This window comes from Crotalus tigris, unplaced genomic scaffold (genome assembly GCF_016545835.1).
Source record: "Crotalus tigris isolate CLP2741 ecotype Arizona unplaced genomic scaffold, ASM1654583v1 scf7180000017596.1218436, whole genome shotgun sequence".
NCBI classification, from domain to species: domain Eukaryota; kingdom Metazoa; phylum Chordata; class Lepidosauria; order Squamata; family Viperidae; genus Crotalus; species Crotalus tigris.
The window spans coordinates 617,376-634,006 of NW_024096501.1; the positions used below are offsets into that span (position 1 = coordinate 617,376).

Here is a 16,631-nt window from a genome sequence, read left to right on the forward strand (position 1 = left end):
TGTGGCAATGCTAAGAGAATTTCTAATCAAACTAATTTTTTCATCTCAAAATGTTTGACAATTTGTGGCACAAAAAGGTCAATTAGAAAGACATCCTTTCCTTCCTACAATAAAAAAATTAGCCAGCTTTACTATGGAGAGTTAGGGGCTATCAATGGTTCCATGGAGAAGCATTTCCTGTGATGGTCATGACATCCATGTTCCATCTGACTACCTTCAAGACCACTGAAAGCAAAGGTCTCAGTGAAATTCCAACTGTTCCTATTGCTTAAACAACTGGTACATCTATGCATTTCGGCCAATCTTTAGTCGCTTAGATGCAAAATTTCTATTGAAGCAATTTACTTTACTAATTTATTTATGGACAGATAAGATTTGGCCACCATGCCTACTCCAGAATTTCGGAATTTAATTTAAAGCACGTTAGGTCTGACACACATTTAACACTCCATTCCGGAAAAGAGCTTTTTGGCTAGCCCTGTTAAGATAATAATAATAGCCGATAACTGTACATCTGGACACAGGATTCACAGTTTCATTCTAATCTGCTTCACAGGTAAATTCCTTCTAGAAAAGTTCAAAGGTACTTAATTACTATAATCTGCTGAAGACTGCAGAGTCAGACATCTACAGAATTAAGGCAATTCAGACTAATTATTAAGAGAATTGCTTAAGAGTTCATAAATCAAAATAAGAAACAGACAGGCTTAAGGCAGAAAATTCAAGGTCCCACACTATTATGCAACAAGCAATTGAAGGTCAACTCTTGATAAAGATGCATTCTTTTTAGGCAAAGAAATACTTGTGCTGCAGACCAGATGGGAAGAGACATCTGGGTTAAGGCCTCATTCAGGACATCTCCTCACCATTCACTGGGAATTCATAGGGAATCAAGTCCTCGACTTACAATAGTTCACTTAGTGACCGTTTAAAATTACAACAGCACAGGAAAAAAGTCACCTATGACCGTTTTTCAGACATACGATTATTGCAATGTCTTCATAGTCACATGTTCAAAATCAGAATGCTTGGCCACTGACTCATATTTATGACGGTTGCAGTGTTGCCAGGGGTCATGTGATCACCTTTTGTGACCTTCTCAGAAGTCAAGTCAATGGGGAAGCCAGATTCACTTAGCAACGGTTAACAACTGCAGTGATTTCACTCAGTAACTGGAGCTTGAAAAGTGTTAAAATGGGACAAATTTCACTTAACAAATGTTTCACTTAGCAACAAAAATTTTGAGACTCAATTGTGGTCGTAAGACGAGGATTATGTATATAATGGCCTGAGGAACACTCCAGAGCAAGCATGCTTAGAACTAGCCAGATAAAATCTTGGGTTATTCCCACAGTTAACAAGAGCACATATATAGGTATAGGTATAGTATAGATAGTACCTTTCTCAATAGTAGTAACTGTAAGAGGGATCTCGGAGTCCTAGTGGACAATCACTTAAATATGAGCCAGCAGTGTGCTGCAGCTGCCAAAAAAGCCAACACAGTGCTAGACTGCATTAATAGAGGGATAGAATCAAGATCACGTGAAGTGTTAATACCATTTTACAATGCCTTGGTAAGGCCACACTTGGAATACTTCATCCAGTTTTGGTTACCTCGATGTAAAAAAAGATGTTGAGACTCTAGAAAGAGTGCAGAGAAGAGCAACAATGATGATTAGGGGACCGGAGGCTAAAACATATAAGGAACGTTTGCTGGAATTGGATATGTCTAGTTTAATGAAGAGAAGGACGAGGGGGGACATGATAGCAGTATTCCAATATCCCAGGGGCTGCCACAAAGAAGAGGGAGTCAAGCTATTCTCCAAAGCACCTGAAGGCAGGACAAGAAGGAACGGATGGAAACTAATCAAGGAGAGAAGCAAACCTAGAACTAAGGAGAAACTTCCTGACAGTTAGAACAATTAACCAGTGGAACAACCGGCCTCCAGAAGCGGTGAATGCTCCAACACTGGAAGTCTTTAAGAAGAGACTGGGAAGCCATTTGTCTGAAACGGTATAGGGTTTCCTGCCAGAGCAGAGGGTTGGACTAGATGACCTCCAAGGTGCCTTCCAACTTTATTATTATTACTATTATTATTATTATTAATTATTGGATTCATTTTTCAGAGCAAGATTCTTTCTTAAGTTGAAACTAATAATTCAAATTAAATATGTCAAAATTTACAAAAAAGGCGCATGGAAAACCAAAACCACATCAAGGTCCCAAAGCCTCAGGGCGCAGCACCTCCTCAGATGATGCAAAAGACCAAAAGATGTTGTGTAGCTTTCTCCAAGTGCCTGCAAGTATTTTTAGCTGGAGTTTCACATTGCACCCTGTAATAATCTTGGCTGTTTTGACCTCGAGACATGCTCATTTCCTACAGAAAGCAGAGATTAATGCACAATCTGCTCGTACGGAAAGTCAGTGCCAAGAAAAACCTGGATGCACTTTTCATTCTCTTGGTCCATCTAGTTTTTGAATATATTTCCCCCAGCTGATTAAAACAGGCATCAAGTTCCAAGGTTTGCAAAATTGGAAACTGACTTCTGTAAAAGATAGTAGCTTTCCAAATTCCCTCTTGGGGGGGGGGGTGTTGGTGGTGAAGGATATGCATTATTTCATTCATCATCGCCTTCCACTGTTCTGGCTGGAGTTGCTGTCCAACTTGTCTGGAAGACACCACCAAGTACTTAGATCAGGGCTTTTCAACCAGTGGTACGGGTACCACCCATGGTACATTGGCACTTGGCAGGTGGTACGTGACCATCCTAGAAAAGTGGTAGCGGGGGAGGGGAATGAGCTGAACTGGTGGCAGCACCGCAAAAGCCTGAGTGAGAGATGGCTGGAGCTGCAGGGCTGTCAGGGCTCAGCGGAAGCACCAGGATCAGCACCAGGCTCCAGCTGGAGCTCGGCGCTGATCCTGGCGCTTCTGCTGACCCAGAAGAAGCACCGATCAGTTGGAATGTTGCAGCATCTCCAGGGTCTTGTGATTTACACTCAGATGCTTGGCAATTGATTCATATTTATGACTATCACAGTGAAGTGACCAAAACCTGCTACAACCACCCAGCAGATGGGGGGGGGGAATAAAGACCAAACACCCCCCACCCCGCCCCCACTGCCAATCCTCAATGGAAATGCTCACAACAATGAAAACCTCGGACAGGAGGAAGAGTGCCGACGAGCAGGCAGGCAGGTGTCTTGCTTGGCTGTGGCTTGGGGGGCACTTTTTCCAGTGCCATTGTAACTTCAAACAGTCACTAAGCGAACTGTTGTAAGTCAAGGACTACCTGTACTTTATCACTTCCCCCTCCCTTTTTTTGGTCATCAAGTTTTTGACCCCTTGCTAGGCAACTGGTGGTACTCGGATGTTGCCATATCCTAAAAGTGGTACAATGGGTGAAAAGGTAGAAAAGCCCTGCTTTAGATATCCTTGCTAAAATGGAGGAAGCGCAGCTTGAAAAGGAAAGGAAAGGGTTGTGGGAGTGAGAGTTCATCACAAGAATGAAGATTGCCTTTTCTCAGAACAATCAGCAGCCTGGATGTCAACCGATTTGCCCAGTTTCGCCCACAATCTCATCAGCACTAGTTGGGTTTTGGTTCCTAGGAGAGTTTCAACACAACTCTTACACAACAGATTTACTATTAAACTGCCTGATCTCCGCTGATTTTCTCTGCCAGGGACTGCCACCTCCAATGAGCTCCTATTACAGACTTATCATTCCAGCCTTGCTTAAGCCAACCCAGAAGAAAAGAACCATTTCTGAATGACTATGGTCCTTCAGCCTTTCGCCAGGCTGCAACTCTTCAACCAGGGCAGTCTTGACAGAGGGTGTTTTTCCTCGTAAAGGTCAAGAAAAATATGAAAAAAAAAAACTATTTTGAAAGAGTTAATGGCAAACCGGTTGCCTTCCAATTTGGGGAGCAAAGGTGAGAGCTGGGAAGCCAGGGAACATTCTCATAGGATCAACCAAGAAACATAAAAGGGGTGGCCACAAAGAAGAGGGAGTCAAGCTATTCTCCAGAGCACCTGAAGGCAGGACAAGAAGCAATGGGTGGAAACTAATCAAGGAGAGAAGCAACCTAGAACTAAGGAGAAACTTCCTGACAGTGAGAACTATCAGTGGAAGGACTTGCCTCCAGAAGTTGTGGGTGCTCCAACACTGGAGGTTTTTAAGAGGATTGGACAACCATTTGTCTGAAATAGTATAGGGCAGTGGTGGCGAGCCTATGGCACGGGTGCCAGAGGCGGCACTCAGAGCCCTCTCTGTGGGCACGTGCGCCGTTGCCCCAGTCCTAGGCCTTCAGCTGGGTTTAATAAAACCTTTTCGCTTTAGGCCTCCACTGCCGTGTGCAAAAAAAAAAAAAAAAAGGTTCAATCAGTCAATTTCAACTTCTCGCAGGAAAAAAAAAGATCTTGCAGAATTGGAATTGATTGATTGAACTTTTTAGTCTCACCCAGTTGGCTGTTACCACCGCAGCCACACCCACCCAATGGGCCACACCCACCTGGCACTCAACAATGCATAAGTGGGTTTTGGGTTGCAGTTTGGGCACTCGGTCTCTAAAAGGTTCGCCATCACTGGTGTAGGGTCTCCTGATTGAGCAGAGCGTTAGACTATTAGAAGACCTCCAAGATTCCTCCCAACTCTATTATTCTGTTCTGTAATTCTTTCTATGATTACATGTATCCATCTCATGAAGCCCAAAGAAAGTCCAGCATGGCGTACTATCTCCTGCCATGGGCAGAGGGTTGGACTAGAAAACCTCCAAGGTCCCTTCCAATCCGATTATTCTATATTTCTTTTCTGCAGCACAACATTCAGAGAAAACCGTGCTCTTTTTTTCTCTCTCACTCCCAGATCAAAGGCTTTGGGAAGGGAAAAGGAAACCGGTATTCGAAATGGTTACAAACGTGGGTTTGCGACAACGCAACGAGGAGGAGAAGATTGTGGCCGAAAACTCTCTCATCACATATACATGCAGCAGCCAGTTCGACAGCATTTCCAGCAGAGAGAGAGAGGGAATTGCACCACCTTCTCAACTTACTCCTGCCGCTTGCGGGAGGGGACCGAGAGAGAGGCAGCTCCACAGGAATGCAAATCTGAGTCTCGGGAAGCTGCCAGCCCTTCTTGTCAGGCCCACACGTTGAAAGGGAACCTGTTAGGAGACTTGCCGGCTGCTTTGCTTTCCCCTGACAGGAAGGGGAACCAGTGCCATGGCGTTCCCGGCTTGACTGCCTGGGAACAATTCTGGCACCCCACAGCCATAGTTGTCAGAGAGGTCACTTTTGATTACTTGCTTTTGCAGGTTGCAAAAGATTTAGTCAGGTGGATTTCGCAAAGCTGTTTACCGTTCTTTCACGTGCTGCCTTTCCCAAACCAAAGGAAAGCCAAGTGGGAAAGGAGTATGAGATCCTCCATTTGTGCCCTCTTCCAGAAACGCCACAATTTGCCGAATGCCTCCTTTAACTCAGGAATACGTATAGTCTTGACCAACTGTGAGGGGCTTTGCCGTTCGCTGCTTTTAAACTTAGAAACCACATACGTGGACAAACACACGTACACACACCTTTTCTGGCATTCTCAAGCAGGCTGTGCAAGGTCCAGTGCTCTTAAATGAGCAAATCTAAAATAATTATTTGAACAATTAAGCTAGTCCGTTTATCCGGCCACAGCGTCCTTGACGTTCATTTTGCTAAGTGTATTCCCTTCCTAAGATAAAGCAGGCCCACCGATATAGACAAGCCGTTCATAGCAAAACTTTCTGACACTTCCTGATGGGTGCAGAGAAAACTCTCTGATGGAATTCCTGTTCGTCACTCGTGGGTCAACGTTAGGGAGGGTCAAGGTGATGAATGCCATATCTCAGAAAGGATGTCATGGGCTAAAGGCGCGGTCACCCGTTGCTTCGGGTAAAACTGAGGTTAAAGTTAAACCGAAAGATTTCCTGGTCCACCGTCGCTGAGTGTAGCCAGCAGCTCACATGCCACCTATCCCATGTTTCTCTACAGAGGACAGAGTCTGCATTCTCAGTAGAGTTTTACAGGTGTTGTATCTGAAGGCTTGGCTGAAGACAACTCTAGACCACCCTAAATAAACATCTCAGCGCAGAATAAACACTCAACATTACCGTCATGGAGTAAAAACAACTTTTCCGGGTCAAGTTTTGCATTTCTGTCTCTGAATTAATGTAACTATTAATCTGTCAAGTAGCTTTACACACACACACACACACACACACACACACACACTCCTCAGGACTGGGCGAGCTTTTTCCTGGAACTTAACAGCGAATCTCAACTTGCACATCTCAACAGACATGTAGGAAGCAGAAGACTTAGCCGTACTTACTTGACGGTAACTCGATTAGATAAATCCTGAAGGTCACCAGGATGAAAAAGCTGAGCTTCTTTTAATCCAAGGTTTTCGCAGGCTTTCAAGAAGACGTTGATATTATCCTGCGAAAGAGAAGCAGAAGGAGGCGGCTACTTAGTGAAGGAGCGTGGCGGAAAGCGTGCAGGTCTCAAAGTCCAGCCTGTGGTCCTCAGGATTCACAGATGACAAGGAACATTTCCTGTGGCTCTGGAAGGAGCTGCTTTGACTGACAGGCACGTTAAAGATTAGCAGGTAAAAAAGGCAACATGGGCTGGCCAGTGAGGAGCAGCCTCCCCTCGGTGTCAGCTCTGCAAACAAACGCCCTCTTTTTTTTTTTTTTTTTTTTTAAGCTTTGCATGACAAGCCTCACCTCTCACATTTAAAAATAACTCCGGCTGCTGACATTCACCCACCCAGGAATGGTTGGCAACGGAGGAGCAGCGAGGGAGGAGGAACTGTTACTATGCCACCGAGGATTGCAGAAAGCACCACCTGCGAGTGGGTTTTGGTTACCGAGGATGGGGGGGGGAGGGGAAGAGAGAGAGAGAGAGAAAGAAAGAGAGAGAGAGAGAGAGAGAGAGAGAGAGAGACAAGGCAAAAGGCGAGGCAAGAGCAGAGACTGAGCAGAATCTGCAGTTTCACTGGGCAAATTAGGTGTGGCTGGGCAGGGATTTGTGCCACTTGCTCCAGGGAGAGCTTACCTTGAACCCTGCAGAGAGATGGTGGAAACAAGGTTCTCCTTGCCTGGGAATGCCAATTAGTCTAACTCTTTAGCCTAATTCTCTGAGTTCCCCCCCCCCCAATGTTCAGATCTAGATTCTAAACCAGTTATTCTCAACCTTTTTAAGGCCGCGACCCCCCAACCGGTCGTAAGTCGAGGACTACTCAACCGGTCGTAAGTCGAGGACTACTCAACTGGTGCAGCACCGTTTGCAGAATGGGACTTTTGGCGGGCTCAGCAGGGCAGAGACAGACTGGACAATTCCTATTGGCTTTTGAAAGCCAATAAAATTACTCTATTCAAGAGAGTCTATTCTATTGGCTTTCAAAAGCCAATAGAATAAAAGGGAGTAGCACAGCTAAGGAAAAGGGGGGAAAAAATGGCGGACTGCGTTGTTTGGCGACCCCCGTGAAATGGTCATGCGACCCCAAATGGGGTCCTGACCCACAGATTGAGAACCACTGTTCTAAACACCGGAGAAAACAACACTCTGGGTAAGAAGCATGCCGAACTAGGAAACAAGCAGTCCAGAAATGGGGTGTTTCCAGTTAACTCGGCTCCCCCAAAAGTTGGGCTAATTGCAATTCCAGTCGGGCTGAATTGCAATTCAGAACATCCTCCGTCATCTCTCTTTCCTGGCTTTGGCTGGCCAGCTGGGGCAGAGGGAAGCCCCGTTTAGCAATTTTTGAAAAACGGCAAGCATTCCCACGTGTCTGAGGGGGCCGGAGGGGGGGAGTGAAGGAATGGAAGCTCTGTCACCCTCCAAGCACAAGAGGATAAGACTAAAACTAACCACGCTCTGGATTCAATATCCCTGACACTGAAAACCAAAAGAGCTCTTTTCTAGGACAGCTGGGGATTATAACACTTAAAATTACCATTCATTTCCGCAGTCAAAAAAATTTGTATTTGTCCTATTTGCATCCTATTTTGTGGGCTGAAAGTGTGTGAGGGTTCAAAGTCCATGGCGAAGGGTAGGTTGGAGTTTTGCTTGTAAACAGGTCTCCGGATTACACTGGGCTGTAATAACTCCAGCAGCCTTTGCTCCCTGGCACAGCATGTGGCTAAGCTGGGCAGGTGCCCAGGATGCTAATTCTTTTGGGGGATCAGCACACTCCCACATGGCTTTGGGGGTGGCCATACCAAAGGGCTGCCCACCCACTACTGTTTGTTCTGCAAACATCCTGGAAATTCCTGAATTCCAGAATGTTTTCCCTTCTGGTGCTCAAGCTTGGCTTCAGCCAGCAATCCATCGAACCGCTGCCGATAATTATTGGATCACTGGAGAAAGCAATTGTGCGTGGAAGAGTTAGTGGTAAAAGGAAACCAGGCTGCCAAAGAACACGGTGGCTGAACACCATCAAAGCTGACACCAACCAGAGCATAGAACAACTCAACGAAGTAGCGCAAGATCAGAAGATAGGGAGAGACTTGGTTGATGGAATCACCAAGAGTTGGACACAACTGGATAACATCATCATCGACAACTATTGGGTCACTCATTCCATCTTGCAGCCTAGGTGCTTCCCTCCCTGAGTGCCGTCTTCCCCTCTGAATTATGCACCCTTCTATTCTTTCTCGCTCAGAAGATTGTAGGTGCCAAGGCATATAGCTGCATTTACCCAATATAGAATAATAGATTTGGAAGGGTCTTTGGAGGTCTTATAGTCCAATCCTCTGCTCAAGCAGGAGACCCTATACAATTTCAAAGAAGTAGCTGTCCAGTCTTTCAGTGATGGAACACCCACAACTTCTGAAAGCAAGCCAGTCCACTGGTTAGGAAGTTTCTTCAGAGTTCTAGGTTGCTTCTCTCCTTCATTACTTTCCATCCATTGCTTCTTGCCCTGCCTTCTGTTGCTTTGGAAAATAGGTTGACCTCCTCTTCTTTGTGGCAGCCCCTCAAATATTGGAATACTGCTATCATATCACCCCTACTCTTTCTTTTCTCTGAACTAGCCAGACCCAATTCCTTCAACCGTTCTTTATATATCATTTAGTCGTTTTAGTTGTTCTTCTCTGCACTCTTTCCAGAGTCTCAACATCTTTTTTGATAATGTGGTGACCAAAACTGGATGCAGTATTCTAGAGGTGGTCTTACTAAGGTTTTATATAGCGGTACTCATACTTCACGTGATCTTGACTCTTATCTTTCTTTTTCCAGCTCTCCCCAGCTGGGCAGGATCCATTTGGAAGAACAGAAGCAAACCAGGAGAGGCAGAACTACCCCCACTGAATTCGAGCAGTCTCGAGTTCAGTAACTAAATCACTGGACAATTGATTATTTCTTTTGATTTTGCAGAAAGATGCAGCAGTGTTTGCAGAAAAGGAACCCAAATCATGAGAAAAGCATGTGAGAGACAGGACATGTTATGCAGTAAGTATTTTTTTTTTTTTAAAAAAAATAAAAATAAAAATCCTGGCCTGCACTCAATTCCAGCTGAGCAACGCTTGAGTTGGCTGCTTTTTGCACTTGCTTAAGCAAAGGGCTGGGCGGGAATCACGTCATCAATGAGAGTTCTGGAATGTGGCAGAAAATCACTGACATCACCCTTCTGCCCTTCAGCTGGGCAGCACTGCAAGCCTTGGGGCCTCTTTAGCAGGTTGCCCAGGAATGGGAAGAGGGAAAGAGGTGTGTAAACAGGTGTGAGAAAGGGATAAATCACAGTCTATACCAGGATTTGATCCTGCAGCACAGATGCTGGATTTCTTTTCTGTCTTGATTCACGCACTCGTTCTTCTACTTGAGTTTCAACAGGGCTAAAAGTTAGACAGGAAGGAGTCGTAATAGCTGTGAATTAGTTAGTAGATGTAGGCCCTACCAAATTAAAACCTTTCAGTCAGTTATACAAACACTTCTCTTCAAGCATTTATTCTTGCCACTTCAAGTTGTTTTAGTGTTATTTTTCTTAATTCTTAAAACTTCAACAGCACACCCCTGTAGCTTGTAGTAACTAAGCGCTACACAATGAGAGCCAAAATAAAAAATCATGTCATTGTAATAACAGGAACACTGATGAATACCGGATAAGAAATAAGCCAAATGAAAATATTACAGTTGGATTGGGTCGTTTTTCCCACTAAATATCATACAGCAGTTAATTTATAGTTTATACAAAGTGGATATATTTACATATTATGTGAATGGTGTATTGGTATGCCCTAGATACTAAGAATAAATATCCATAAGTATTTTTCTTCTTCTTCAAGAAGATCAGAGTATAATAAATGATGAACATAGACAATGAAGTTTTTTCTCTTTCTCTTTTTTCCTCAAATCTAGTCAAAGAAGGAAATCAGGGACAGAGTTTCGTGGGAGGTAGATACGGGATTACTCAGCACAATTTTGTTCCATTACTCAACAGTTGTCATGGAACTGAACAATCATAACTTCCTATTTACCTTTGATATGATTTGATTTTTTTTCCTGATTCTTGGGATAGTCTTTGTAATACTCACAGCCTATTCGTGGCTCTGGGTTATCAGCAGTCTAAATTTCATCACGTAACCACGAGATTTCTTCATCAAAAAGGAGATTAAATCCTTTTCATATGAATTCATTTCACGGCCTTTCAAGAAAATGTTCTGAATCCTAAAGGAAACCATATGATGTACCATACTAAGCCCGTTAATTAACAAAAATCAAGAAATTGAATATTGTCTGTCTATCTGACTGTCTGTCTGTCTATCTATCCATTATTACCTATCTATAATCTATCTATCTATCATCTCTCTCTGTCATCTTTCAATCTATCCATCTCTCTCTCTCTCTCTCTCTCTCTCTCTCTTTCTCTCTATCTCATCTCATCTCTCTTCTATCTATCTACATCTATCTCTCTCATCTCTCTCTATCTATCTATATCTATCCATCTATATCATCTATCTCTAACTATCTATCTATCTATCTATCTATCTATCTATCTATCTATCTATCTATCTATCTACAGAGAAGAGCAACAAAGATGATTAGGGGACTGGAGGCTAAAACATATAAGGAACGGTTGCGAGAATTGGGTATGTCTAGTTTAACGAAGAGAAGGACAAGGGGGGACATGATAGCAGTATTCCAATATCTCAGGGGCTGCCATAAAGAAGAGGGAATTAAGCTATTTTCCAAAGCAGCTGAAGGCAGGACAAGAAGCAACGGGTGGAAACTAATCAAGGAGAGAAGCAACCTAGAACTAAGGAGAAACTTCCTGACAGTGAGAACAATTAATCAGTGGAACAGCTTGCCTCCAGAAGCAGTAAATGCTCCAACACTGGAAGTTTTTAAGAAGAGACTGGACAGCCATTTGTCCGAAATGGTGTAGGGTTTCCTGCCCGAGCAGGGGGTTGGACTAGATGACCTCCAAGGTCCCTTCCAACTTTACTACTATTACTATCTATCTATCTATCTCTTTCTCTCTCTCATCTCTCTCCTATCTATCTATCTATCTATCTATCTATCTATCTATCTATCTATCTATCTATCTACATCTATCTCTCTGTCATCTCTATCTATCCATCTATATCATCTATCTCTCTATCGCTCTATCCATCCATCCATCCATCCATCTATTAGCATATATATATGCTTTTCTAATCGATCACAATAATAGAAATAGCAATAGCAAGCATTCCACTTCATAGTGCTTTACAGCCCTCTCTAAGCAGTTTATAGAATCAGCCTATTGCCCCCAACAATCTCATTTTACGGACTTTGGTACGATGGAAGGCGGAGTCAACTTGAGCCAGTCAGAATCGAACTGCTGAAGTGCAGTCAGCCGGCAGTCACCAGAAGCAGCCTGCTGTACTACATTCTAACCACTGTGCCACCACGGCTCATATAAGAGAAAATATTTAATTGATTAATAAAAAGACTCCAAAATATTTTCATGGCGATAACTGTGAAACCTTGCAGGTATACTGTAGATGTAGCCGAGTATCTGCAATTGTATGAAAGTTACAGATAGTCTTGATATTCTTCAAGCAACTGAAATTCAGTTAGTCCTCAACTTTAACAACAGTCCACTTAGTGACCGTTCAAAGTTACAACAGCTCTGAAAAATGTGACTTAGGACCGTTTTTCACACTTACGACCGTTGCAGCATCCCCACGGTCAGATGATCAAAATTCAGACATTTGGCAATTGGTTCCTATTTATGACGGTCGCAGTGTCCCGAGGTCATGTGATCCCCTTCTGGGACCTTCTCACAAGCAGAATTAACCGGGAAGCCAGATTCACTTAACAACCATTTTACTAATTTAACAACTGCAATGATTCACTTAACAACTGTGGCAAGAAATGTCATAAAGTGGGCCAAAATACATAATAAGAAAGGTCTCACTTAGCAACGTAATTTTTGGGCTCAATTGTGGACATAAGTCGAGGACTATCTGTAACTGTATGAACGTTATAGCCTTGACATTCTTTAAGCACTTGAAATAACGGAGAAAAACTGAAATTCTGGCATATTCAAATTGCTGTATATCTACATATTGGCAGAATACATACACACAAACACACCTAGACCAACCCTAATCACAAATCTCTGGAAAAGTCAACAACCTTGAAGCTCTTTCGAGTTTATGTAATTCCATTTACGACAGTATGCAGTTCTAGCTGTATACCTTTTCCGTTCCTTCCTGGTCTCACGTTCTCTGCTCTCTTTCACCTTCTAAGCCTAGTCAATTCAATACTATTTTGTCCTTCCCAACCTTGTTACGTTGATGAATCACTGCCTTGAATGAAACGTACAGTTTCCACTAGTATTCCAAAGGAAAAAAATATGTTGCAATATTTTCAGTGTGTGTATACGTGTGTGTGTGCTTGTTTGTGTGCAGGCGTGCATGTAGGTGGGGCTAAACAATATTTCAGACCCGGAAAATATCCCCCATTATTGTCCTTGTTCTGAGCATCAGAGAGAAAGAAGGAGAAGAGAAAAGAAAGTAAGACTATTGTTCTCTTTTCTTCTGTTCTGCTAATAGGTAGAATAATAATAATAATAATAATAATAATAATAATAATAATAATAATAAATAATAATAATGATGATGATGATGGAAGGGACCTTGGAGATCATCTAGTCCAACCCCCTGCTCAGGCAGGAAACCCTATACCATTTCAGACAAAGGGCTGTCCAGTCTCTTCTTAAAAACTTCCAGTGTTGGAGCATTCACCGCTTCTGGAGGCAGGTTGTTCCACTGGTTAATTGTCCTAACTGTCAGGAAGTTTCTCCTTAGTTCTAGGTTGCTTCTCTCTTTGGTTAGTTTCCATCCATTGCTTCTTGTCCTGCCTTCAGGCGCTTTGGAGAATAGCTTGACTTCCTCTTCTTTGTGGCAGCCCCTGAGATATTGGAACACTGCTATCATATCCCCCCTCGTCCTTCTCTTCGTTAAACTAGACATACCCAATTCCAGCAACCGTTCCTTATATGTTTTAGCCTCCAGTCCCCTAATCATCTTTGTTGCTCTTCTCTGTACTCTTTCTAGAGTCTCAACATCTTTTTTACATCGTGGTGATGTAAAAATTGTCCAAAACTCAATAATCAAACATCCCAGGATGCTGCCATTTTTATTTTGCGAGTTCCTTTTGTTGAAGAACTGTGGACATCACAAATTCAGGACATGAAACCACAGAACCTTGGGCTACAAATTAAGACTTGTGAAATAATAAATAAGCTCTTTCATAACGAATAAATCCACTGGGTTGCCTCTAAGACCATATGATCATGTACTTAGTTTGATTTTGTGGAACTGCATGTAAAGTGAAACTAAGGCTGCACATTGGTAGCCACACCTTATTTATTTATGTCGACTGCACTGTCTTGTTTTTTTTTTTTCTTCCATGGCACCACGTTCTAGATGCACTTCTCTCTCGACAGGCCCCTACAAAGAGGCAAGGAATTGATCCTAAGATCAGGGAAATCCAGGATGCGCTTTGGACGCTGCTGCCTTTAGGAAGATGGAATAGCATTAAGATTATGCATCTCCAGATCCCATCAAGGGCTAACCCAGATGCTAAGAGAGGCTTGCAGGGATTAGATCCTGTCTTAAGGAAGCAGTGAATCTGACAGCTGCCAAGGAACTGAAAGACACAGATGCAAAGCATCACTATCCTCAGTGTGAAACTCTCTTTTTTGCAGGCAACTTCCTGCAAATTTATGGTGATGGATTGCAGTGTATACAATGTGTGTATTCAGGGGGATGGGCCCTAATAATTTAGCTTACATGTTAAGAGCATGAGAACAGCTCTGATGGATGGATGCCAATGGCCTACTACTTAGGGCAATTTGGCACACTGCGTTGTGGTGTCAAAGGATCAGCTGACCAGGTGTGTTGCCCAGGATTCAATTAACTCTACCATGAGGGCTACCTTGGGGGAATTCAAACCCCATCCACTGTCTACCCAGTTGGCCTAGAGCAGGGGTAGGCAACCTTGGCTCTTTTATGACCCGTGGACTTCAACTCCCAGAATTCCTGAGCCAGCATGGCTCTCAGCTTGGAAACCTCTCCCTTTCCCCTCAACATGGCTGGCTCAGGAATTCTGGGAGTTGAAGTCCACGAGTCATAAAAGAGCCAAGGTTGCCTACCCCTGGCCTAGAGAAAGAGCTGAAGGCAGAGAGAAGCTGGCAGATCCAAACTCTTCTTGTCAAAGGTGGACAGCATTGAACCCAATATCCCAAACTCAATCCGCCTGCCACGGCCCAGCCAGACCCACTGCTGTCTGCCTGGCCAAGGGGGAGAGGGACATGGTGTGCTGAAGCCACCAGCTCTTCCTGCTGTAGACATGGTTGGCTGGCTGGGTTGAGCATGCTCCAGGGAAGGGCCAGGACCAGCAGGGTCTCAGAGACAGGAATCAGCCTGCTCCACTGATCCTCCCAACAGTCCTAATTGAAGCATGATGTCACCCAGAACCTGCTTCCCTATTAATTTGTCTGATCCTCTGCAAAACACTCAAATTAGTGGCCAGCAGCCCAATTTAAATCACAGCCTTGTGAACAGAAGAACCACTTTTCCTGGTTCTGAAATTATTTGTGCAGACAAAACACCCATTCCATAAGCCCAGCAGCTGACAAATGAATAGCCTAGCTTAGTGATCAGTGTTATCCTCCTCAAGATGAGATAAGGCAAAAAGGAGAAAATGACACTGGATCAAAAAGAAAAAAGAAAAGACGAACAAAAGAGAGGAGGGAAAAAAAAAAAACCAGGGAAACTTGCTCCGGCACTGCTATATAACAATCAGCAAGTAAGAATTTCCATAGGATGGACAGAAATGTGATTATCTGCTAATGCCTCCAGTTATCCTGCAGGAAAAGGAGCAGCAAAGGCTGGTGTAAACCAAACTTGGGAGTTTCAGCCGTGACTGAACATCAGTCATATAAATCTGGTTAATAAACAAACTTCCCAACAAGGCACGTTGCTTCATTTAAAAATATAGTCCAAATGGCTGGAAAAGTCAAGATGGTCCTAATGAAAGCGCTAGACTCCACGTAATGTTATGTTTGATAATTGACTTTTTAAAGGTTTCCAGGAGCATAATTGGAAACCAAATGCATAGAAAGTGTGCGGGTTGAAAATGGACACACTGAGTGTCCAAAGACTAGACAACCGTCATCCCCAGCAGTATACAGGTAGTCCTTAACTTATGACCACAACTGAGTTCAGAAGTTATGTTGCGAAGTGAGACATTTGTTAAGTGAGCTTTGCCCCACTTTACGACTTTTCTTCCCACCGTTGCTAAGTGAATCACTGCAGTTGTTAAGTTAGCAACACGGCTGTTAAGGGAATCCCCGCTGACTTTGCCTGTCAGAAGTTTGCAAAAGGGGATCACGTGACCCTGGGACACTGCAACCGTCATAAATGTGAGTCAATTGCCAAGCCTCTGAATTTTGATCACATGATCAACAGGGATGCTACAACAGTCTTGTGTGAAAAATGGTTGTTTTTTTTAGTGCCGTTGTAACTGAACGGTCACTAAACAAATTGTTGTAAATTGAGGACTATCTGTACTTTGGGCTGTGCTGCCTAGGAGTTGGGGAGGGTCATTGTCACTGATTGGCTTGGAGAAGTTAAACAGATGGTGAAGTGGAGGAAAAACATGAATCTAGGGGTATAGGCTGAAGTTGTTACCACAGGGGAGAAAAGAGAAAAACACAAATTAATTACTCAAGAAAGTGCACGCAATTGAAATTTAGAGAGTTTGCTTTCATTTTCTCTCTTAGCCTCCTGACTGTACCCTTTGGCTGAGTGGGTGGAGAAAGCCCAACTGATTCTCCAGAGTTCTTTTTCTCCGACTTCCTCAGTTTGGATGCAAGACTCCAAACCCAGAAACAAAAAGCAGGTCACAGAGTCTGCAAGAACAAAATGTTATAGGAGGGGGCTGGGAGTGAAGTTTAGGTCAGGTTTTGTGGTTCTTTTTCCGAACTGTTCCTTAGGGTGGCCCAGCTTTTTCAACTCAATTTCACAAAAATAATGCCAGATTCTACAGAGAGAATAGAATAGAATCAGAATAGAGCTGGAAGGGACCTTGGAGGTAATAATAATAATAATAGTA

General features: G+C 43.4%; 1 protein-coding gene across 13 annotated transcripts in view; it reads right to left on the reverse strand.

Moving 5' to 3' along the window:
• LMO7 (LIM domain 7) overlaps positions 1-16,631 on the reverse strand; it is a 149,726-nt gene that overhangs the window by 65,192 nt on the left and 67,903 nt on the right. For all 13 annotated transcript variants that reach the window (XM_039365749.1, XM_039365765.1, XM_039365723.1 and 10 more), the window contains exon 4: positions 6,355-6,461. In XM_039365749.1, coding sequence (XP_039221683.1) covers positions 6,355-6,461 — 107 coding nt within the window. The remainder of the gene's footprint in view (positions 1-6,354; positions 6,462-16,631) is intronic.